A 22,871-nucleotide genomic window follows, 5' to 3' on the forward strand; every position below is an offset into this window, starting at 1 on the left:
AAAAAAAGAGAGAGAGAAAGAAAGAGAGAGAGAGAGAGAGAAGAGAGAAGAGAGAGAGAGAGAGAGATGACTTTCCTTGAATGATCTGTTTAACCTAAGCCAGGGGAAAAAAAAGAAAGTCATTAATTACTTATGTGAGCTATTGCTTCAGAAAGACAATAAACCTGCCCGGTCGCCATGGATATGACATATTTGCTCTGAAAACAACACAATAATTAGCAAAGGGGAAAGATACAAGGAGAATATGCAAACTCCTGAGTTTAAAGCTACAGTGTTCTTTTCTGTGCTTAAGCCTCTGTTCTGTTTGCAATCCAAATCAAACAAATTTTTAAAATATAGCAATTCTCCCTTGAGCTGAGAAGCAACACCCATTCTACCCCCTTCCAAAATGGAATAATTTAAAAGAGAAGCAGGGTAGCAGAATGGGGGGGGGGGGGTGGCGGGGGGAGTCAAGAATTACCCCTGTTTTATTTCCTATGGCAGGGGTGGAGTCTGAGGTTTCTTTTTTTTCTTTTCTTTTCTTTTTTTTTTTTTTTGAAGTGTGCTCTTATTTAGCACTGGACCTTCTGGCCAGATATAAATTTATTTATGAAAGCCAAATGCCCTGTGTGTGGCTCACCCCTCCCCAAAGTGAATGGAAATGGGCAGGGGTGGAGGGGGGGAGAGGCTCAAGTTGGAAAAGGAAAGTATACTCAGAAAGCATCCGCTCTAGAGAGCGACCTCCACTCCCCCCACCTCCAAGAAAATGGAACCCAGGCCTTACTTTAATATTAAAAATGCATTGAATGGTTTTACCTACAACGTAGTCCCAAAGGATCATTAGGAAATGCAATCGCTTTGTATCATATCTGTCAGCGTGATAAACATCGGAGTTTGGAGTAGGTTTGCAATTTTTCAGAGTGTCACAAACCAAGATAATTTTTTCCCTGCTTTACTTGCTTAATTCATTGCACCCACTCCTCTCAAAGTCACAAATCCACAGACGACTCCCTGAGGAGAGGGGAGAAGGAGAAAAAGTTGCTATGCTCTCCCACCCCAGACAGAGGTTTACTGATATTCTCTTAAAAAGTAGGAAAATGGGGACTTTGAAATATTTGGGTATTTAAAAAAAATTAAAGCATTCTATTAAGTTTGAGTTAAACACACACACACACACACACACACACACACACACACACACACAAAACACTCTTCCCCTTTTCCCAGAGGCTAATTTTCCAAAAACAGATGGTCAGGATCTAAAAGAGAAGCAAATATACCTCAACCCCCACAGGCAGAGAAATCTAACTTTGAACTTCTTTTTAAATTAAGGAAGGGGGGGCAAGATAAACTATTAATAAGTATGAAAAATTAGCTGAGCTACAAGTTTTGTTTTTCTTATTCAAAAAATTCCTTCGACACAAGGGGAGCATTTATAAATGAGAGGTTCACATTTGACTGACTTCCTATTTTTTTAAACAATAGTTGGGGTTTTTGTTTTTTTTTTTTAGATCGGACTCTTTGATCTTGAAAGAATTTTGCTCTTATATGATGGGGTAGAAGGGGGTGGTGGTGAAATGATCTGTTTTAAATGATGATGCAACTTAGGGATCAAAGCCTTTGCTTTCTTCTAGCCATAATAAGCTGTACTTGCCACAAAGCGTGAGTCTCCGGGCTCCTCTCCTTCGTAAGAAGGAAATAAAATGCACCGAGACTCAGAGAAAAGACGCTAAGTCTCAGCAAGGTGCAAAGTCTAAAAAAAAAAGAAAAAGAAAAAAAAAGAGGGAAGTACTGCCCCTTTAAACGTTTTAGTGCATATGGAGTTTGATTTCTGAAAGAGATCAGTTTAACATCTCCATAGAAACCAGCAACAGATTATCATCAACAGAATAAATAACTAGTCTAATAAATTAAACAGAAGGCATAAGATCGCTGGAAACCTGATTACTGAAGTTCAACAATATTCCCCATAAACTCTCGTTAACCGCCTCTAAGGTGGCTAACAAGATGGGGGGGGGGGGGTGCTATCTCTCCAATTCGCCGGTTTCCGGGGAGAGAGACGGCGGCCACTGCGGGGAAGGGAGAAGTTCCCGGCCCTGCCCCGCAGCGGGGCTAGGAGCCGGAGTGAGGGCCAACCGTAGAGCGAAGTTTGGGAAGTGGGGACGCGGCCGCGAGTCGGGGGCGGGAGCCGCAGTCCCGGAGAAGGCGCGGACGCGCTGCCCGGCCGCACCGCCTCGCCGCCACCAGGGCGCAAACACGGAGCCGTGCGCTCGGACGCCGAGCAGGCCCAGCGCCCCCTCTGGGCACGTGGAGCGCAGCCCGGGCGCAGCCTCGGGGGACCAACTACCCCCCTCACCACGCCCCGGCGCAGCTGCTCCTGCTCAGCCCGGACAGCTCCCTTTAGGACAGCGACGTTCGTGGTGTGTGTGTGTGTGTGTGTGTGTGTGTCCCCGCGCGTGCCATGGTGTGGGCGCGGAGGGGGGGGGGGCGCCACCCATTTACCCAGCGATCTGTTTCCAGTCCCCTCTCGCGCTCTCAGCGCGCGTCTACACCAGCTTGGAGACCTCCTACATTTACCAACTTTGCCCATCGACTGCCCCGGCCTTTCTCCCCTCGCTGCCCTCACCTCTCGGAGTGTGCGAGGTGTTGGGGGGCCAAGCACACATGCTGAGGGTCGCGCCTCCAGACTCCGTTGGGGCCGCGACGCAGAACCCCCCAGTGGCCCTTTGGTCCGGCCGGGTTTGGGGGGAACTCCAAGCTCACTGGTGGGATGTTTTCGCTGCTTCCCTGGTGAACAAATCATCCACACCCGCACCCACACCCGCACCCTCCCCAGCGTGGCTGGAAGGAGGTCCTCGCCCCTGGGCCGGCTTCCCAAGCCGAGGCTGGCTCGGGAGGAACTTGAGTGTCGGGAGAAGCGGCCCCTGCCACCATGGGCACTCTTCTCCCCCAACTCCGACCCGGGCTGGGGATCCCTGGGAAGAAGAATCTGCACCCACCTCCTAGAAAAAAATCTATTATTATTATTTTAATCTGCGCCCCCGGTGTCCCTCCGGCCGTGATTGACGGCGCATACACCTGTTCCCCTCCGCCGGCGAGGAGCTTCCAACGCTGGGGACGGACGTTCGCCCAAAAGCTCCGCAGCGGCCCAGCGCCAGCCCGCTGCCCTCGCCCAGCAGCTCCTGCCCGCCGCCCAGTGCGCCCCTGCCCCGTACCTTGCCACCCCGGTGGTCGCCCCCTCCCCTCCCAGGCCCGGTTCCCGGGCCCTCCCGCTCCGGGCTGCGCTGGCTGCGGAAAGAGAGAAAGAACAGAAAGCAAAACTTCCTGGCGGCCGCCGGCCATCAGCTGCACATTCTGCAAATGCCACCGAGTAAAAATAAACCGGCCGCTCCGCCCGGCCGGCTCACCCCCGACGCACCACTCGGGCCCCCTGCCCCAGCAGCTCCCTGACTGTTGGGAGGGCCTGATCCCCCATTCCCGCGCGCCCCCTGGAGCCCCGCTCCCCTATACTCCTCTGCCAGGCACCAAGCGCTCTTTTGCCCTGAAGCTCGACCCCAAGGGACCAGGTGGCTCGGCCCTCTTCCGTGGGGCGCCCCTCTACGCCCCTCAAGCCACTCTCTTCTCTGTCCTCCACCTGGTGCCTATTTCAGCAGCGCCCCTGGATTCAGGGCTCCTCTTCCCCAAATGCTAAGCCCCAATGTCACCCTCAGCCTAGCCTCGGGGCACAGAGACCCCGCCAGACCCTCTCCCACCGCGCCCGAGCCCCCTGGGAGCGCACCCCTCCAGCCGCCTGCCGGCCCGTCCGCCCAGCGTCCCAGCGTCCCACGTCCCCGGGCACAACTTCTCTCCCAGCGCACTCAACACCGCGGCAACTCCCCCGAACTTTTCCCCGGACACAGGCGGGCTCAGCAGACAGCCGCACGGCTCCGAGCCGGTGCCCAGGCTCCCTGTGCCCAGTAATGCCAGCTCCGTGCCCGGGGAGACTAGGGTGGGGGTAGGGGGAGTGAAGAGAGCCACTTGCCGCGCCCGGAGCAGCGCTTGAGACAAACTTCCCAGGCACAGATGAAAAAGGGAAAGCCGCTCCCCCCATCAAAACCACCTCTGGCCTTCGTGTTCCCACCCGGGGCCCCCACTTGACACTGCACCTCAGTGAACACTGCCTACCTCTGCCGGCAGCACCTACACCCTGGCAGTGGGCACAAGAGTCGGCTGGAGGGTTTCTCCCATCCACCCCTTCTTCCCCTGGGCAAAGTCTTGCAAAGTCACCCCAGGCGCCCCTCACCCCTGCCTCCGTCTCTGCCCCGGAGAGCACAGGAACCCCTGCAACTGGGGGCGCGCAGGGGGGAAGGAGTGATTACACGGCATTGGCAAGGCTCTGCCCCCACCCCGCCAGCCCGCAGCCAGGGGGGCGCCCCCACCCTATTTGCAAAGTCCTGCACTTGCGCCTAGCACCTCCCCCTCTTCTCCCCTACCCGCCACCCCCTCAGTTGGAATAAGTGACCCCCAGCAGGAGTAGCCCTCCCCTCCCCCGGAGCTGCGCGCTGGGCATTCCCCTGGCCACGGCGGGCGACGCGCCACCCCGCGCCGGGGTGCCAGCCCTCCGTGCCCCCTGCCTCCCGCACGGCCGGAGTTGGGTGGCAGCCGCCGCGCGCTGGCTGGCTGGCTGGCTGGCTCTCTCGCTCGCTCGCCGGCTCCCGGCTGCAAACGGCAGCCCCGGGGGGTGGAAGGCAGCACCTGGACAGGGGGCGAGGCGCCGAAGCACCCCAGGAGTCCCGCGAAGCTGCGGGGCGTGGGGGGGCGCGGCGGAGGGAGCGCGGAGTCTCTTACCTGCACTTGGGGCGGCTTTGGGTGACTTTCCAAGTCCGGGGGAAAAATGTGTGTGTGTGTTTGGGATGGAGCGCCGCGGGCGCGCATGCGCTGCCCAAAGTTGCCGGATCCTGGATTTTTCGCTCCCAGTCTCCGCTGTCGCCCGCCGTGATTATGGAATTCTCCGCGGCCGGGCGGGCGACTGGGTGGCATGCAAAACCCGGGCCGGATCGCGGGGCCGGGCTCCGCTCCACCCTCGCACCCCGAGACCTTCCCCTCCTGGTTTCTTCCCACCCACCTCCCAGGGCTGAGCTCCGCTTGCACGCACCCCGAGGCACGGCCTGCCAAAGAGCATCCGCGCGCACGGCTCCCTTTTGCGGCTGGGGAAGCTTTCTACACTTCCCCGCGGAGTGGAGCTGCAGCTGGGGGAGAAGAGAAGGGATGGGAGTGGGTTACTTTTCACCTGTTCTGAACTCCAGAGAGCCAGCCAGCGGGCTTGCCACTTCTCCTGAAGAACTAGCTCTTTTCTGCAAGCGAAAATGTGAGGAGCGTGAGGTCCTCACTGTTCCATAGTCGCTGTGCACTTGTTCTTTGCAAGGAAGTTTTTCATTCATTCCGTTGTGCGAGAATAAAATCCTTAAGCGAGCAAGATGGGCCGAGAAGAATGAAGGGGAACGTGTGTGCAAAGGCTGGACATTAAAACAAATGAATAATAATATTTCAGAGAGCGGAACGATCTGTGAAGAAAATAAAACAAGGCAATAGGATAAAGAGTGTCTTAGGAGAACTAATTTCTCCGCTCTCCAGGGAAAAGGGGAGGGCCTCTTTGAGGGGGGACCTTCAGACACCATTGGAGACACGCCCTCTTTCCCCCCTTGGCCCACCCTGCACCCCCCAGCTGGCTCGAGGTGGGGGCTGAGCCTGGAGGTCAGCAGCAGTCCTCTGCCCAGTGGCGCTGGTCCTGCCTTTCTTGGTCAGGCCGTCCCCCCAGGACTGAGCTAGTCACTGTACCTGTTTTTCCTTCTGCATAAGGACAGGATGCAAATCGCGTCCGACCTGAAAGAAAGAGGGAAACACTCAGATGGTGAGATAAGTGAGACATGGCGCACAGTGGCTAAATGGACCAAAGAGCGAAACGATTCGTAGAGTAAATGAATAAAAATTCAAAGCATGACCCACAGGTTTGAGACGGGCTCCACACAGAGTGAATTGCACTAAGAGCAAAATGCCACGGGCTGGAAACACTTGCAGGCCGGTGGGGTTTGGGCCTAATCTACAACGTTTCAGCAAAGTTTCTCAGGCCTGGAAATGACCAGAAGCCCTGCGTGGTGATTGTCCAAGAGAGACATCTGCTGGGATGTGTTCCATGCCTCCTAAGCCAGAAGTTCATTGGTAAATGGATAGAGACTGGGACTCGATGGTCCTCTGGCCCTGAGGTGGCCAGGATTTGCCTTGTTCGTCCCCCCCCCCCCAAAAAAAACCCCTCCAGATTTGGGGGAGGAGGCTCACCCCTCCCACACCCTTCAGATGCTGAGTGATCTCCGCTTGTTTTAGACTGGCTGGGAAGAACCCAACTCAGACACAGAGCTTGTCTCTCTGCCACCGGGAATGAACTAGGATGAGTTCAGGATCTGTCTGCACAGGAAGGCCAGATTTGGGGGTGAGACACACTTCCCGGGTTCATTTACTTGTCTCCTTTCCTTAGCCCCATAATTAACAGGAAGCAGCAACACATCAATAATAATGAACAGTTCCTATTGACCAGTGACCCATCCCTCTCCATTGTCACCCCCCCCCCCCCATCCCACGCCCATCAAAGCCTCCTCAGTTCCCCAGAGGTGGCTGCTGGCCTACCAGCCCCTTGTGCCTGGTGACTCAGCAGGACGCACAGCCCCAGGGATCTCAAGCCCAATCCTGACACTCTGCAGAAGGAGAAACTGAGGCAGAGTGAGAGGTGACCTGAGAAGTGGGAAAGAGTCTTGCTCCACTCCTGGGCGGCCTGAAGAAGTGGTTAACTGCTTGGGCTTTGGGGGGTCCCACCCTAGCGACCCACCAGCAGAGTGACCTTGAGGAAGAAGGCACCTGACCCCGCTGTGCCTCAGTTGCCTCACCAGTAAGACGGGGGGTAATAACAGGACTCACGGCCTGGGCTTGTTGAGAGGCTAAAACGAGTTAATGCAGGAAAAGTGCCTGGGCCAAGAGCGTGATCGATAAATGCCAGTAATTGTCATTGCTCCCTGGGACATGCAGTGCTCCCTCCACTTCTCATCGCTTCCTGTGCTCTCTCCCTGCCTGCTTTTCCTCCGTCCCTCTTCCCCCTCCAGCAACAGCTCGCACTCATTCACCCAGCAGGCATTTGCCGAGAGCCTCATGAGGAGCAGATCCTTACCAGGGCTGGGAGACAAAAATGAACCAAACAGCCAGGCCTTTGAGGAGCTGGCTGAGGAGTTTGCTGGTCAATCCCCTCCCCGCTGTCCCACTCTAAGCCTTCCCCTCCCCTTCTCCCAACAGCCACATCTCACCCATCAGACTTGCATTAAAACACGTATTCTTCCCTCCATTTTTTCTCAGATACGTCTCAATTCTCCCACCCCCCAAGGGGCCTTTCTACAGCCCCTGAAGGAACCTCATCTAGGGTGGGCAAGCTGGAACCTGACACCAAAGCAAGGGGCTGGGAGAGGGCACCACACTCCAACATTGGCCCCTAGTCCAGCCGTGGGCAAACTACGGCCCGCGGGCCGGATCCGGCCCGTTCGGCTGTTCTATCCAGCCCGCGGAGCCGAAAGAGCGGAGGGTTCTCTTGCTCTCCCCTCCGCTCCTTCACCAGCAGCAGTGTTAACATGTATTAGTTCACACAAACCCTCCATCCACGCTTTTGTTCCGGCCCTCCGGTCCAGTTTAAGAACCCATTGTGGCCCTCGAGTCAAAAAGTTTGCCCACCCCTGGTCTAGTCTCTCCGCCTCTCGGTGTCTGTTCCCCACTCCCACTGCCCTGGCAGGGACCGAAATCAGGTGCTTTTCTCCTCCTTTGCTTCATTTTAGCATTTCCTGAGCTTTCCCTAAAATAATACAAACGCTTTCTCCTGGTCAGCAGGATCTAGCCAGTGCCTGGCCCCAGACCTCATCTCCCTGCAACCTCCCCTCGGTCACATTGCCTCCCACACACTAGTTCCTTGCTGTCCTGGAAAACACCAAGCTTGTCGCTACCTCAGGGCCTTTGCACTGCTCCCTCTGCCTGAAATGCTCTTCTCAGGGCTGCCTCCTCGGCAGCATTCAGGTCTCTGCTCCCCAAAGTAGCTCCCCAGCCTTTCTCCACCACTTCACCTGGCTGAGTGTCCACTATGAGTTTGCTTCGTCTCGTGTTCCCATATTTCCTGTTCAGCTGCCCCGGCTAGTTGGGAATTCCTCGGAGGCAGGAACTTTGTTCTGTGTTCTCTTGTTTCCTCAGCACCTCAGAGTGTCTGGCACATAGTAGGCCCTCACTTTCTGTGAGTCAGGCACTGAATCTAGATAAACCCATGTGGTCCCTGCCCTGGAGGGGCCTATGCTGTAGGGAAATTACTAGAAAGCTCCTAGGACAAAGTTGGCCGGGGGGGGTGGGGGGGGGCTGGTTTAATCCAGGAGTTGCCAGGTTGGCACAGTGGCTTTGCCAAGCTTTCTACTCTCTGGCCTTTGGCCAGGGGTCAACAGTGGGGAAATACATGGCTCTGGTGAACTGTACCCCAAAAGAGGAGGCTGCACAGGCAGGAGGGGGAGTGGGGTCAACTCAGCACTCTATTGAGGTCACCTGTCTGGGTCCCCTTTCTAGGTGGGCTGCAAGTGACCCAGCACCTCTCCCATTTCTAAGTCTCCAGGGAGGATCCCCCCACTCCCGGCTAGACTGTGAGCTTCCTGTGGGCAGGGTCTGTGCCTTTATGGCAGAAACCAAGGAGCCAAGCACAGTGCCTGGCACCCAGGAGGCTCTCAGTGACTGATGGTTGAACAAATACATGTATGTTTGTCTGCGTAGTTGGAAAAGCCTTGAAAGTAATCACAGCTCAGCTTCCTGGTCAGTTTTTTAAATTTCTAATCCTCCGCAGTGATGGAAAGCAGCTCCTAATTGCACACCAATAGCTGGTTTGCTAGGTTATTGTGTGCAAGGCACCATGCTAAGCACTTATTATTTTACAATGGTTCTCAACCTGTGGGTCGCAACCCCTTTGGCAGTCGAACGACCCTTTCACAGGGGTCGCCTAAGACCATCCTGCATATCAGATATTTACACTATGATTCATAACAGTAGCGACATTACAGTTATGAAGTAGCAACAAAAATAATTTTATGGTTGGGTCACAACATGAGGAACTGTATTTCAAGGGCCAGAAGGTTGAGAACCACTGTTGTATTAGACCCTCACAACAACTGTATGAGGTGGTTGCTACTAGGAATATACCCATTATACAGATGAGGAAACCACGGCACAGAGAAAGCTTTCCCAAGGCTGAGCGGGGCTGTCTGACTCCATAGCCAAAGCTTTTCACCCCCGAGCCAGCGACCTGGGGGATGAGGGGAAGGTGACAGAAGCCTTTCTCGATTTACCCCAGTGCAATAAGCATTTTTTTACCTTTATTCAGTTTCATAAAGAGATGAAACTTGACTGTGAGAGCATTGGGAGAGGAGAAGGAAGGAAGTAGAACAAAACTGTCCTTTAACTGTAAAGTCTTATTTCAATCTAGTAAAAGACAGAAGGAGCCAAAGACATCACAGAACCAACCACCAGATTGTGTACCCAGTAAGCACTCCGTCAGTGTTGACCAAGATTCACTATTTTAAATTTAAAAATTTGGCCCTGGCCGGGTAGCTCAGTTGGTTGGAGCATCATCTTGTATACCAAAAGGCTGTGGGTTCGATTCCCAGTCAGGACACATACCTGGCTCAATTAAAAACACAACATGTCCTCGGGTGAGGATTAAGAAAAATGTCCCTGCATTTCTTTTGTTTCTCACTTTCTTGTTTTCCACCTGTCGTGTACACATAGCAGAATCAGGGTGACAAACACTCTCATACATTTTTTTAAAAGTGTATATAAGGAATAGATAATCTAAAATAGTTGCCTCTTTTTCAACTCTCCCCAGTTACTAGTGTCCTTACAAATGACAGGCTGTGTGCTTGTTTTCCCTTTTCCTAAGCTACTCTTGGCCTTGGGGTTCTCCTTGGGCGAGGTCTGTGTCTGGGGGCTCACTGGGCCTAGCATGGTGCAGCCTCACAGTGGGCGCTCAGTAGACGCTATGACAATAGACAACCCAGTGCCGGCTCCGATAAGTGATTACGGTGATGACTGGGCAAGTTGTAATTAAAAATAAAAAAAGAAGCTGAGTGCTTTTCTTTTATTTACGAGTGTCTCTCTCTCGGGAGTCCTGGGAAAGAGAGGGGGCCTTTTTCCCCAAACGCTCAGCTGCACACCCGAATCCCATTCAAATCGATGAACCTGGCAAGTCCTTCCTCCCCTCCCCCCACCAAATTCCCTCATTCTTTTTGCAAAATACATGATTATTTGGTTTTGATTATATACAGGACACGTGCTTATTGTAGAAAATTCAGAAAATACAGAGAAACGGGAAGAAGAACATGTAAATCATCTGTAATCCCAGCGCCCATGAATAATCACTGCGGATTTTGCTGTATTTCCTGCCAGCCTATAAGTTTTGTTTGTCTTTTTGTTTCTCACTTTCTTGTTTTATAAAATCAGAATCGCCCTGAATCTAGTGTGTGTTTTCCACCTGTCGTATACACATAGCAGAAACATTTTCTCATGGCATTAAATACTCTTCCACATGATTTTTTATGGCTGTGTTATAGAGTTTGATCATCATTTACTTAACCAGTCCTCATTACTGAAAATTTCGGACATCGAACTCGTTTCCAATTCTATTCATTATTATAAATAACTCGAATGAATATCCTTGTCCATCAATAATCGTGCCTGTTCCTTAAAGTGGAAGTGTTGGATCAAAGAGCGTGCGTACATTTCAAAGCGTTTTGTTCCCAATGCCAGATCGCCCCTCCCAGAGGGCTGTGTGAATTCGCCCTCCCAGGGGAGCCCATCTTCCATAAGCTCTCCAGCCTTTGGCCTCTCTCTCTCTCTCTCTCTCTCTCTCTCTCTCTCTCTCTCTCCCCCCCCCCCTCTCTTTTTTAACCCCTGTTAATTTAATGGGTGAAAGAGTCTGTGATTCTAGTAATGAATCCTTATTAGAACCGTGCTGGACACAAGCAGGGGCTGTTTCAAGGTTTGAGCGGCCTTGTTCAGACCCACAACCTCGGGCAGAGCTGAGAAGGGCAGGCGCCTGGCAGCCAGGAGCTGGAGCTGAGAGCAGAGCCTTTGCCCAGGGCCTTCCAGAACCTCGACGTGAGCCCAGGCTCCATGGGCATCTGCTCAACTCCTGGGGCCGTGGAGTGGGGTCTGCCTCAGTCTCTCAGCCTCAACAGAAATGAGCTCCGCTTCCTCCCACATCTCCACCCACACCTTCCAGAAACCTCTCTAGACAGAGGAGCCTCGGGGACTTCTACGCCATAAATACAACCTGTTTTCCGGGCTCAGGACCCATACTTTGTGCCTGTTTTCATTTTCCCTGTTTGTGCGCTCGCTCAGCTCCGGCCAAGGGTTCAAGCTTTTCCTTTCCTAGCTTGTTCTAATTCATGTACTTTTTTGCTATTAATGTTTACCCCTGCCTGGTAATGAGAATAATTCCAGGTAACTAACTTTTTTCTTTTAGGAAACTTCCCTAGTCCCAGGGTCTCTGATCCTATGGCCTCCTCCAGCTGTAATAGCCTCTGAACCATCTAACTTTTTTTTTTAAAGGCTTTAAATTTTGCAAAAAAAAAGGAGTCATTCACATGCACTGCTAACAGTTCAGGAAAAACAGAGAAATGCGCCTGTCAATACAATGCAGAAAATAAAAAAACGTCCACAATCCGAGAGCCGTGTGTTTGGCTGTGAATTGGACTTAAAAATTAAAACAATGAATTGAAATGAGACCCACCGAGCACCTCTGCCCTGGCGATGTGAGGATGTGTGTGGGCAGGAGTGTCCCCCGTGCCGGGTGGTGAGGTGTGTGTCTGGTTTTATGGGACAGTGTGTGTGTGTGTGTGTGTGTGTGTGTGTGTGTGTGTGTGCGAGCGCATGTGCGAGCCCACATGGCCCTTTAAGGAGGGTTTGGGTCTGTGGCCAGGGCTGTGCTGTTTGCTCACTAGAAGGTTCCGTTCCCGCTGTCAACAGGCACCTGAATACAGAGAAGTACAGCCGGGCGAGGGGCAGCCGGCCTGCTGCCAGCACCTCCCATGACAAGGCCCTGGGCTACACCTGCCCCGCCCATGCCTGCAGGGAGGGGCAGGCCTGGCGCCAGGGCCTGTCAAACCAAGGAGGGAAACTGAGCATGGAGAAGTCAAAGGGACCACCTGTCCTCAGAGCCAAAGCCACACCCCCGTGGCACCGTGGTTCCTGCCACAGATCACCGGGCCCCCGTCTCCAGGCCCAGGTCCTCCTCCTCCCCGGCCTTCTCCCTCCCGGCTCCTCCTCCCACCCCCCTCTCCAGGTCTGGAGTGAGCACAGATCTCCCAGAGCAGAAGCCAGTGGACTAGCCATGGCTGTGCTGCTCTGGCCTAGGAGGCAATCCCACCGGAGGGAGGGCTGGTGTGGCCAGGCCATGGGCGCCGGCTGTGAGACTCCGGAAGTAGCCATGCTCCTCCCGACGGGCACCTGTGCGGTGCCAGCCGCCGCCCAGGGCTCGGTGTCTCACAGAGGCGGGGCTGGCCGCGCAGGCAGGAAAGAGCTGTTTTGTGGATGAGGTGCCCTCGTGTCACACGGACAGGAGTGCCAGGTAGCTGGACGTGGGTGGGGGCGGCCTGCCCCGCTCTGCCAACCTGGCCCGGATGTGAGCGAAGGCCCTGCCCACCTCCCTGGCCTGGCCTCCCGGCGCGCTCTCTGTCATGCATTCACACACCCTCTGCTCCAGCCGCACACAGCTGCTCGTAGCTCCTGCCTAGGTCTCCCCTCCAGGCCTTTGTCCAGGCTGTTCCCTCTGCCCTGAAGGCCTTTCTTCCCCTTCTTTACTTGTCCTTCTCTCACTCACCCATTAAGACCAAAGCAGGTGTGGCTTCCTCCAGGAAGCCTTCCCTGATGTCCCCCTGCCCAAAACTCTGCTGGCCTCCCACAGCGCCCTTATTTCCTCTGCCCCAGCAGTTACCATGCTGTATTATAATGGTTTGCTCCCAGAGACTATGTATGTGTGTACTTTTTAAATCTAGGTTTAAATAGTGTATTGGAGTATGGATTTCCCAGTTGGGTCACGTGAATACAAACCCCAGCTCTGCTCCTTACTCACAGCATGACCTTGAACAAGTTCCTGACCTCCCTCGGCCTCGGTGTCCCCATCTGTCAAATGGCCACAAAACCAGTGTCGGCCTTACAGCATCGTCAGAAGAATTAACTGAGATGATTCCTGCAAAGCTCTTAGCCTGAATTCACAAATAATAGCTGTCGTCACTGTTATTTCCAGCATCTGGCAGGATGCATGGGGGCTGCCAGGTGGACGGGCAGCGTCTCTGTGTGATGTGCATGTGGCGGGGGCATGTGGCCTACGCCAGGGCATGGCGGCGTGGCGGCAGCCAGTCTGTGCGAGCGGGCAGGTCCTGCACAGATGTGGGTGTCCACGCTGAAGGGTAACCAGCTGGTTATTTATGGTCATGGCTTAAGAAAAAAAAAAAGACAAACCAGTGTTCGGTAATGACAAAGTAATTACCTTTTTATGATTTTTTCAATAGGATTCAGAGGGAGTATGGGCCTTGGCCATGGCCAGAACATCAACCTGGCTTTGAGAATACCCTGATGCTCAGAGCTACCCCCCCCTGCACGTGTCCCACCAGGGAAAAGGCTGCAGAGGCTGCGTGCTGCTCCTAACCACGGCAGGGGGCGGGCACGGAGGGGCCGCGAGCCAGGAGCCGCAGGGGGCGAGCTCTTCCAAGCTCTGGCTGAACTGCCCCATAGAAGGGGCCAGGCCCAGAGCCTAGTAGGACGTTTAACAGAAAACATTTCAGAGTGGGAAATGGAGGCAATGAGGGAAGAAGCCACTGACTCACCCGTGACCACGCAGGAGTGAGTGGCAGAGTGGGAGCAGAGCCCGGGCCGGTGCTCATAACCACCACGTGACTCACGTGAAAATAGGTGTCAGCCTGGCCCTAGAGCTTTGCCTAAAATTTCTCCTTGGAAGGAGTCTGGTTTGTTAGAAGAGGATTTTTCCCAGAGTCCTTCAGGGGATTATTGAAGACATAATTTCAAGGCAGCAGGTCCCCAGATGATAACTAGATTGCACTGTGATTGTCATTCTCTATCTGGTCATAGCTGATGGCGAGTGAGGGAACCAAACCAGCTTTAGCCTCTTATTCGTTCATTTATCCATCTATCCCCCCCCCCATCCATCCATTCATCTATCTGATTATTCATCCACCCATCCAGCCTTCCATCCATTCACCCACCCACCCACCCACCCATCCATTCATCTATCTGATTATTCATCCACCCATCCAGCCTTCCATCCATTCACCCCCCCACCCACCCATCCATCCATTCATCTATCTGATTATTCATCCACCCATCCAGCCTTCCATCCATTCACCCACCCATACAGAAAACAAACATCCGACACGTGCCCCCATGTGCCAGGCACCTGAGTGTCTGGAGATGCTGAGATGCACAAAACAAAACATCAGGAACAGCCAGCCAAGAAAATCCGATGGCATAGAAGACTTCTCCGAGACACCTGCAGGTCAGTGCAGATGGATGAGGGGTGACCCCCGGTTCTAGGTCCAGCCCTGTCCCTAGGAGGTCTTGGATATGCCCTTTCCATTCTCTCGCTGCTATGCTGTCTTCCTCTATCGTTTGAGAGGTTGGACTAGCTCCGGGGGCAGGTGGACACTGGACGGAGAAGATTCCCGGGATGGGTAACCCTTTGAGTGGGAGATTATGAAGCCCCTTGAGGAGCAGGGAACAGGAGTTCCCTTGGTTTAGAGTGACAGGATGCAGACCAGAAGATTCCGGAAGAATATGGGCGAGGAAATAAAGGGCGAGGAGTCTGTCCCACTCTCAGGATCTTCAAACCATTGCTCTGTCTTCCCCTGCCTGTGGGTGCCCTCAACCTGGGTCTGTTATTCCGGGTGAGTGACAAGGTCCCCGTCCCTTTGTCTTCTCTCCCCCACCCCCCAGCCCCTGCCTTCTGGCAGCGATGATAGCCACACGTAGCACTCTGCCCTCTGGGATTTATTTTAAGGTCTTGGCTTGTTTATTTATTTTATTTAGAGATTTCTCGGTGCTTTGTGGGGAGGAAAATTCGAATGGGGTGATTATGAAATACTATTTCACCTCGCTGCTCATTCACAACAAACAAAGAGAAATGATTGGTGATTAAAAATGCATTCTCTCTGCTTGTTTTCTTTTGTTTTACCATTATGGAAATATTATAAATACTGAATACTAATCTGGACCTGCGGGGACCTCACAGACCTTCCAGAAACCAAGGCTCCCGCTCTTGCCTGCAGCAATCTCGTTCTGTCCCCTCGGTTCCCGCACTATCGCTCAGACCGCCCAAGAGGACAGGGACCGAAGGCTCCCCACATCCGTGGCCTGGTTCCCCCACGTCGGCAGAACTACCAGGAGAGCAGAGCCCTGCATAACAAGAGCACCTGTTAGTCCAAAAGTCACGACCTGGGCCTCCTCCTCGAGTCAGGCTGCCTGAGCCCCACTTGCTGGCCCTGTGACCTTGAGCACCTGAGTTTCCATTCAGTCCCCTGGGAAATGGAGGCGGAAATGGTACCCACCTCACAGGGTTGCTTTGAGGACGAAATGGAATCGCATCTTATCACAGGGCCTGGCACACAGGAGTTTGCTATAATCGTTGGCTCCTATACCGATTAATACCCACCTCCCTCGTGCTCATCTGGGTCCCAGTTTCTCCCTCTGGAAGGTGAGAGAGCTATGCTGGCTGCCATCTCAGTCCCCCACACCACCACCACCACCAGCTCTGGTGGGTGAGGCTTCAGCTTCCAGGGTGGGGTGCAGGGGGGACACCCACACCCACCTTGACTCTCTCGAGACCTTGGCGCCTACCCCAGAACGCGCAGCCTGGGCCTGCTCGGGACTCCTAGCCACAGCCGGCTCTCTTAGGCCTCTTTTGAGCCACCAACCGGGCACTTTCCCAATGATCTCGATCACAAACAAATAAGAGTCAAAAGGCTCGATCCGATTCCAAAGTGTTACACCAAGCCCAGATAAACAGCACGGACCGTGGTGTCCGCGCGCCTTTTATCTTTCACTTTATTTAATCAAATTAACCGCTCTCCGTGTCCCCTGCGTGCGAGTGTCTCTCTCTCTCTGTCATATAAAATACAATCACGCCTGCTTGCTACATGTTTCAGATACTTTATCATTAACATCAATTCCAGCCAAATTAGGAGTTTCTCCCAACATAATTGCCCTTCCCATTATCCAGCACTTTATTTTTTCAAAGCACTTTTCGACCATTAATTAGTTAACCCTTAGGGCGCCCCAGCGCAGGCGCTCAATGTCACCCTCCCTGTCTCCCAGCGGCAGTGGGGAGGGGTCAGCTGGTTCATTGGAAGTCACCCAGGATGGTGGGGGGTGGGGGCTGGTGTGGGACCCTGGGAATCCTCCCTCCAGCCTCCGACCCTGGGTCCCAGCCGGCCAGGTCCCGGTCTGATCTGAGCTGACAGGGTGGGGAGGGGGGTCCCTACACCTCACCCCTGATTCTCTCTATGGCAGAGGAGGGAGCAGGATGAGAGACTGGCTGGGTGGTACCACCTTCTTTGCTACGACTCCTGAACAAGAACAAGACAACGTCAGACAAAGGGACAAGCAGGTGCCGTGTCTATAGCCCAAACCGTGTATTTGTTCCCGCCACCCACGGGCACCCAGGAGTGCCTTAAAGGGAGCAGGTGTCAGCCTTCCCTCCTGCAGAGGGTCCGGCAAGCAGACGGCCTGGCTCATGGTGACGGTGCGACAAGGTAAGGGAGGACGTGGGGGTGGCCAGGAAAATTGGGTCTCGTGGGCACCCATTCCAGAAGTGGCGCCGGCTGCCACCCAGGGCCAGCTCCCGCCGGAATTCTGCCAACACGTTGCCCTTGCCCGCTTGATGCAGCCACGGCGCTTGTCGGTGCCACGCTAGCTGGGCACACGGACACTCTGGAGCAGACGTTGTGGGGAGATTCGGGGGGAACCGTCCGGGGGAGACAAACGATGTCTTTCTCGGACGGGGCTCTGGCCTGTCAGGATGAGGCCTGGCTGCGGCGGCGGGGACCCTGTCGAACCACCGATATTTTACATTTACGGCCTCTTCACAGTCCTAACTTCTTTAATGATTTTTTTTTTTAAATACGTGAGCTGGCTCCCACAGGGACATTGCCAGGAACCTTCAGAAAGGTTTTCCAAGCTGCTCCTTAACCAGAGCCCGGTGAGTTTCACGGGCTTTTCGTTTTCAGGGTTTTCCTTTCTCCCGGTCGCTTGAGGCTGGGGCCCTGCGCGCTAAGGCAGCTACCAGCCTGGGCGCTGTCCCCCGCCTCCCCCCTTCCCCACGCACCACTCTGCGACGGCAGACTGCGGCCAGCTCCCCAACCCAAAGCCTAGCCTCCAGGCCAGCAGCCCGCCCGCTGACCATTCGCTCTCTGCAGCCAGACACGCTGGGGTCTGCATCTCAGCTCTGCCGCGAACTCGCAGGTTGACCTGGGGCATGGTGACCTCTCCCAGCCTCAGTTTCCCGACTGTCAGGTGGTGTTGTTGCGAGGCCCGGGTGAGATAAACCGTAGGGAGGTCTTAGCACAGTGCCTGGCCCACAGCGGCGGCTCATTTCAGCTCCTGGTCTGCATGTGTAAGCGAGGGACAACGCCTTCGACCATTCTCCAGCCCTCCATTCCCCAGGGGAGGGCTTCCCCTCGGCCCCCGGCTTCAGGGGCAGCCCCACTGCCAGCGTTCGTTCGGCCCAGGGCTGATCCCTGGCTCCTGTCCGAGTGCCTGACACATAGCAACAGCCCCGTCGATACGGTAGATCCCCGACTACAATGGGAAATAGCTCAGGACGGACCCTGTCCTCACCGAGTGTTGGGAGCACGGGGCGCAACTGAACCTGAGTCCCTGCCTGGAGGGGTCCTGTCGGGGAGAAGGGTCCCTGTGGGACCACCAGCCACTTTGGTTCCTAAATAACACGACCCCTGAAGGTTATGACACGATGTCCACTTACAGAGCGCTCAACCGGAGACGCCGCCCCCTGCAGATCGCCAACTTCATGTCACACGACAAAGCCAGACCTCAGAGAGATGGGGTGACTTCCTTCAGGTCACGGAGCAGAGCCAGGCGGCCAACCTAAGAACCGCGGACTCCGTTTCTAGCACCTGCCTCTACCCCTCCCCTCCTCTGCCTTCTACCCTGACCCCCCCCTCCCACCCCAACCGCTGTGGTACCTTTTACTCACGCCGGTGTGGCCTGGGGCCTTCGCCAGCACCGTGGGTGGTCAGCTGGCCTCCGCAGGACTGAGATGATCCACGCGGACCCACCACGGAGGGTCCCTCCCATGCCATCCAGTGGAAACCGGCCATCCTTAGGGACCAGCATTTCCAGGAGATGCTGAGGGAGAGTGAACAAGTCAGAAGCGTCAGGAAAAGAAGGTCAGGTTGGCCTTACCTGCCCGGGGCTCCCCCACCACCAGGACCCATTCATAGAGTCTTGGCACTGAGTGTCAAGTGTAGCCGACCTGGGTTTGAATGGTGGTTCTATCACTCACCAATGTCCCCAAGTCCTGGCGCTGAGTGTGTGTGTGTGTGGGGGGGGGGGGCTCCCAAGCGGTTCCAGGAGCCTGGCACTGCCCCAGCCACCGAGGGATGCAGCCACCTTTCCAGGTGTGTCCTGAGCGATGCTGGGCGAAGAGCGATAGAGGTGGGGCCATCTGCCTGCCCTCCAGCCCCCCTGCTGGGGCCACAGGCCCCCCCCCCCAATAGCCCATGGTTAGTGGGGCTCCGCCTGTGGCAGGCCCTGGGCTAAGGGCTTTGACTTACAGCATCTCATTGGAGCCTCACAGTCTGTCATCATCCTTGGGTCACAGATGGTCGGACCCAGCTTAGAGAGGCGGAAAGACGTACTCAGCTCTGGGCCCCCAGCACCTGGGCCTGTGTCCAGCTGGTACATAGTAGACGCTTGATAAATGTTTGTTGGATAAATAAAAACAAGGCCGAGAGAGCGAATACATGAAAGATAATAGCTCCTACGAATCGGGGGGCCGGGTGCCAGGCACGTTCTACAGAATTTCCACGAGTTCGTTTAATCTCTGCAGCAATTCTAAGGGTAGGTGCCCTCGTCATCTCCATCCACGCAAACGAGACCGAGGAGATTAAGTGACTCCCCCGGGGGCTCACAGGTAAGCAGGCAGCGCGCTGGGAGCTGAGCCCAGACAGTCTGGCTGCAGAGCCTGTGTTCTCCCTCCTCGGCCCTGGTGGGTAAGTGCCTGGAAGGAGGTGGATGAGGGGCTGAGGGCCTAGGAGCGGCCCCCCCCCCCCCCACCCCAGAGGGTCCCAGCCTCTGCCACTCCAGTGTTCTCAGCCCACAGCCAGGCCGGGAAAACCCTTTCCTCTACGTCCTGACCGCTCTCCCCGGCACATTCCCACCGTTACCTACACAGGGAATTAAGACTCAAATCCTCGTTTGACACGATGCAGGAGGATGCTAAGTACTTAAGCGCTAATTAATTAGCGAGCTGTACCCGCTGCCACCAGCTGCCGGAGGAAACCTCAAACAGACCCCCAGAGCGAGTGCCAGCGCCCTCCCTGCCACGGAGGCCACGGCACCAGCCCAGCACGGGGACAGCGAGGAGGGGGCCCGACGGGCAGCCCAGGCCCAGCCTCCTGTGGGAAGGGGCCCAGCGCTGACCCTGCCTTCCAGTCCTCAGGAACCTGTGGGGCTGGAGTTCTGGGACCTGCCTGGCCAGGCCTCTCCATGTGACTCTCACGGGACAGGCAAGCTTGGTTTGTCTGGCTTTGCAACAGGCTCTCGAGGGAAGGCAAGAATCCAGGGGCCATAGTGACCCCTCCTTACCTGGGGCAGTTCCTGGGGCCCCTGAGACAAGACAGAAGCATTTTATTCCCCCAAATAAGCTGGACTATGTTTTTTTAGGGTCTGGGCTAAGGTGCAACCAGTCCTCCCAACGCTGAAAGTGGGGGCACCCTAAAGCTGGCTTCAGTGAGGAGGGCCGGGCTTGGGATTGGGCTCTCTCCACCTCTCTTGACCTTGGTCTTACTATCTGTGGCTGGCCAAGGTCAAGCCCCCAGAAGGGGCAGATGGTGGTGGAAAGCTGGGGCTTTGAAACCCCGCTGGGCCTGCCTTCCTGCTCGGCCACTTCCCTCACCTCATGCAAGTCGGTTTCTGGACCTCAGTTTTCTCAGCCGTAGAACGGGACTCCTGCTTCTCCAGAGGCCTGTGTGGCTGTTGATGTCAGCAGTAGCCGTGGCATCCAAGGAATCTGTCTACCTGACTCTCAATTCTTTGAGTCCATAGGCTAAACGACCCAGGAGTCACTCAAGACTGTCCGTCTTAGCACTGAAAGTCCCATCACAGGAAACCCACAGTCCAGAGCAAACTGGCACAGTCCTCAACGCCCTGTTGTCCTAAAGAGGAAGGGGGGGGGGGTGCGGGGGAGAAAGCCTGCCATGGTTGGGCAGAACTGCTTCTTCTGAGTCAGGAATCCCTGGAACCTGGGCCCGGAAGCCCCCTCCCCACAGGTGTGAGATTTGGGAAAGGCCAACAGTGGCAGCGGGAGTCCTGGGCACAGTCTGGGGGTGGCAGGGCCCCAGGCCCCGGGGCTGTGGCTCTGATATGATCCGCAGCCTGCGTCAGCTATGGGGCCCGCCTCCTGCAATATTTGCTTAACAATCAGCCGAGAAACGGGCATTGTTCAAGGCAAAAATGAAAAACATTAGGCTGGGTTTGTTTTTTCTTTGCTGTCCAAATTCCTCTGGGCTCTCGGGAGGGGAGATGGTATCTCGGCGCTGCCACCTCAAGGACGCACAGAGGCAGGAATTGGGGCGCCCAGGTTCTGCTCCCACCTATACCCCCAGGAGCTGGGGGTGCAGGTCCCCGGTCTCCCCAGGTGCTCAAAAGGGGGGAACTTCAGACTGAGAGCTGAAGGCAGGAGAATATCCGGTTGAGTTAAAACAGCAGCACCCTGTGTGCTCTCATGGAAGCCTCACCACGCAGGACAGAGTCTCACCCCCATTTTACAGATGAGGAAGTTGAGGGCTGAAGCCAATATCAAACCAAGGCCAATCAGGGGATGTGAAAGAGGGAATTGCTGATTGGCATCTCAGAAGAGCCAGAGTTTTCCCAGAATCAGGCCTTCTCTTTAAGCTTGTGTTTGCTCATTAAATACCTTCATGGAGCGAGGGCTGAGGAAGCGGGCTGGAGGAATGAGAGGAGAAGCCTTTGCCCCCTTTTCCAGAACTCTCGGGCCCTGAGTGAGGATGGCCCCCCTTTGTGCCCAGTGCCCACTTTCCCCCAACCCCAGCCCCAGCCCCAGCCCCTGCCCATCCCCCACCAGGACAGCCCCGGGCTCTAGCCCTTTCCCCCACCACAGGAGGGGGAGGGCGGGAGGCGGGCCTGGCTCACCTGCCAGTGCTGGCAGCTTGGCATGCAAATGGGCGTGGGGCAGAGACTGAATGTGCCAGGGAGAGTGGGTGCAGGCGACGTGCAGAGGCCGGGAAAGGCCAAGCTGGCTGCTGGGCCGCTGGGCCCGGAGGCCCCTCTGTTCCGGCACTTTACAGACACCTCCTGCGTCTTCACAGCCCCCGTGGAGTCGACCCATCCTCTTCCCCGTGTTCCGGGAAGGGAGGAGAGAAAACTGAGGCTCAGAGAGGCGGAACCACTGGCTCAGGGTCAGTTAATTTGAGAGATTGAACCCAGACCTGCCCGAGTCTTCACTGGGCATCACCTGTGCCGGCCCCACTGTGTTGAGAGATGGCTCTGGGGCCAGGCCTCTTGGATTCAAATCCCGCCTCACACTCAGAGCTGCGACCGTTCTGTCACTGGCCGGTGCCTCTGTTTCTCTATCTGTGAGCTGGGTCAATAACCCCGTCTCCTCACAGGGTTATCATGTGGGCTCAACGCAACAGTGCCGGGCGCATGGAGGTGCTCGGAGGGTGGCCATGGCCGGCCCCACCTGCAGTTGGAGTAATCACATTATTGCTTTATGACTCAGGCTGCCTCTTTGAAGCCAGTGAGGCTGGCAGACGTCCGCCAGGGCTGGGGGCGCAGAGGGCTTGGGGTCCCATCGAGCCTTGTCCTCCAGTGGCTCCCCACCCCCACTACTTGGAAGGATTATTTCATCCTCAGCCCCCAGGTCTGGACAGTTCTAAATGCCCTGGTCTTGCCTTGTGGCCTGAGCAGGGCCTTCTGATGGACCCCTGCCCCCACCCTTCCCTGCTCCAGACCTGGCTCCTCACCCCAGCTCCTTGGGCAAGGCCCTCCCCCACTCTGGGCCTCAGTGCCCCCATCTGGAAGTGGAAGACAAGACAGAACAAGCCCCAAGGGTCCCCAGAGGTTACAACCTGGGAGCCCAGACTCTCTGGGTGGAGGAAGGAAAAGCAGTAAATCGGGCCACCCTCTGGCTCCCCTGGAATTCTGCCCCAGTCTCCTAGCGGGCACCGGCCCCGGCTGGTCCTGCCCACCCGCTGTGCCCCTGGCAGCGGACCTGAGCCATCACTCCCCTGTCGAAGCCCAGCAGAGGTTCCCAGGGCCTGCGGGATGTGGCCCAGACCCCTTCACCTGATCATGAGGCCCCACCTGGGGTGGCCCTGCCGCGCCCCTCCTGTCTTCGGCCCTCCCGGTTCCATCACACTGGCCTTCTCTCTGCCCAGAAGTGCCCTGTGCTCACGGCCCTGGCCTTCGCTCACGGCATGGCGTTCCCAGAATGCCTTCCCTGCCTGCTCCCTGCCCCTACCCCTCCGCTGTCAGGTCTCAAGTGAGACAGCACTTCCCTGGCACCCACCTGTCTTGGTTATATGTCC

General features: G+C 55.7%; 1 protein-coding gene across 8 annotated transcripts in view; it reads right to left on the reverse strand.

The window, feature by feature from the left end:
* Positions 1 to 5,013, reverse strand: part of CASZ1 (castor zinc finger 1) — a 149,143-nt gene extending 144,130 nt beyond the window's left edge. For 5 of the 8 annotated variants that reach the window (XM_036347379.1, XM_036347380.1, XM_036347378.1 and 2 more), the window contains exon 1: positions 4,807 to 5,013. In XM_036347379.1, coding sequence (XP_036203272.1) covers positions 4,807 to 4,998 — 192 coding nt within the window. In that variant the 5' untranslated portion in view covers positions 4,999 to 5,013. The remainder of the gene's footprint in view (positions 1 to 4,806) is intronic. The other 3 variants (XM_036347390.1, XM_036347389.1, XM_036347385.1) reach the window with 1 other exon arrangement.
* Between the last annotated feature and the right edge of the window lie 17,858 nt (positions 5,014 to 22,871).

This window comes from Myotis myotis, unplaced genomic scaffold (genome assembly GCF_014108235.1).
Source record: "Myotis myotis isolate mMyoMyo1 unplaced genomic scaffold, mMyoMyo1.p scaffold_m19_p_2, whole genome shotgun sequence".
Classification (NCBI taxonomy): domain Eukaryota; kingdom Metazoa; phylum Chordata; class Mammalia; order Chiroptera; family Vespertilionidae; genus Myotis; species Myotis myotis.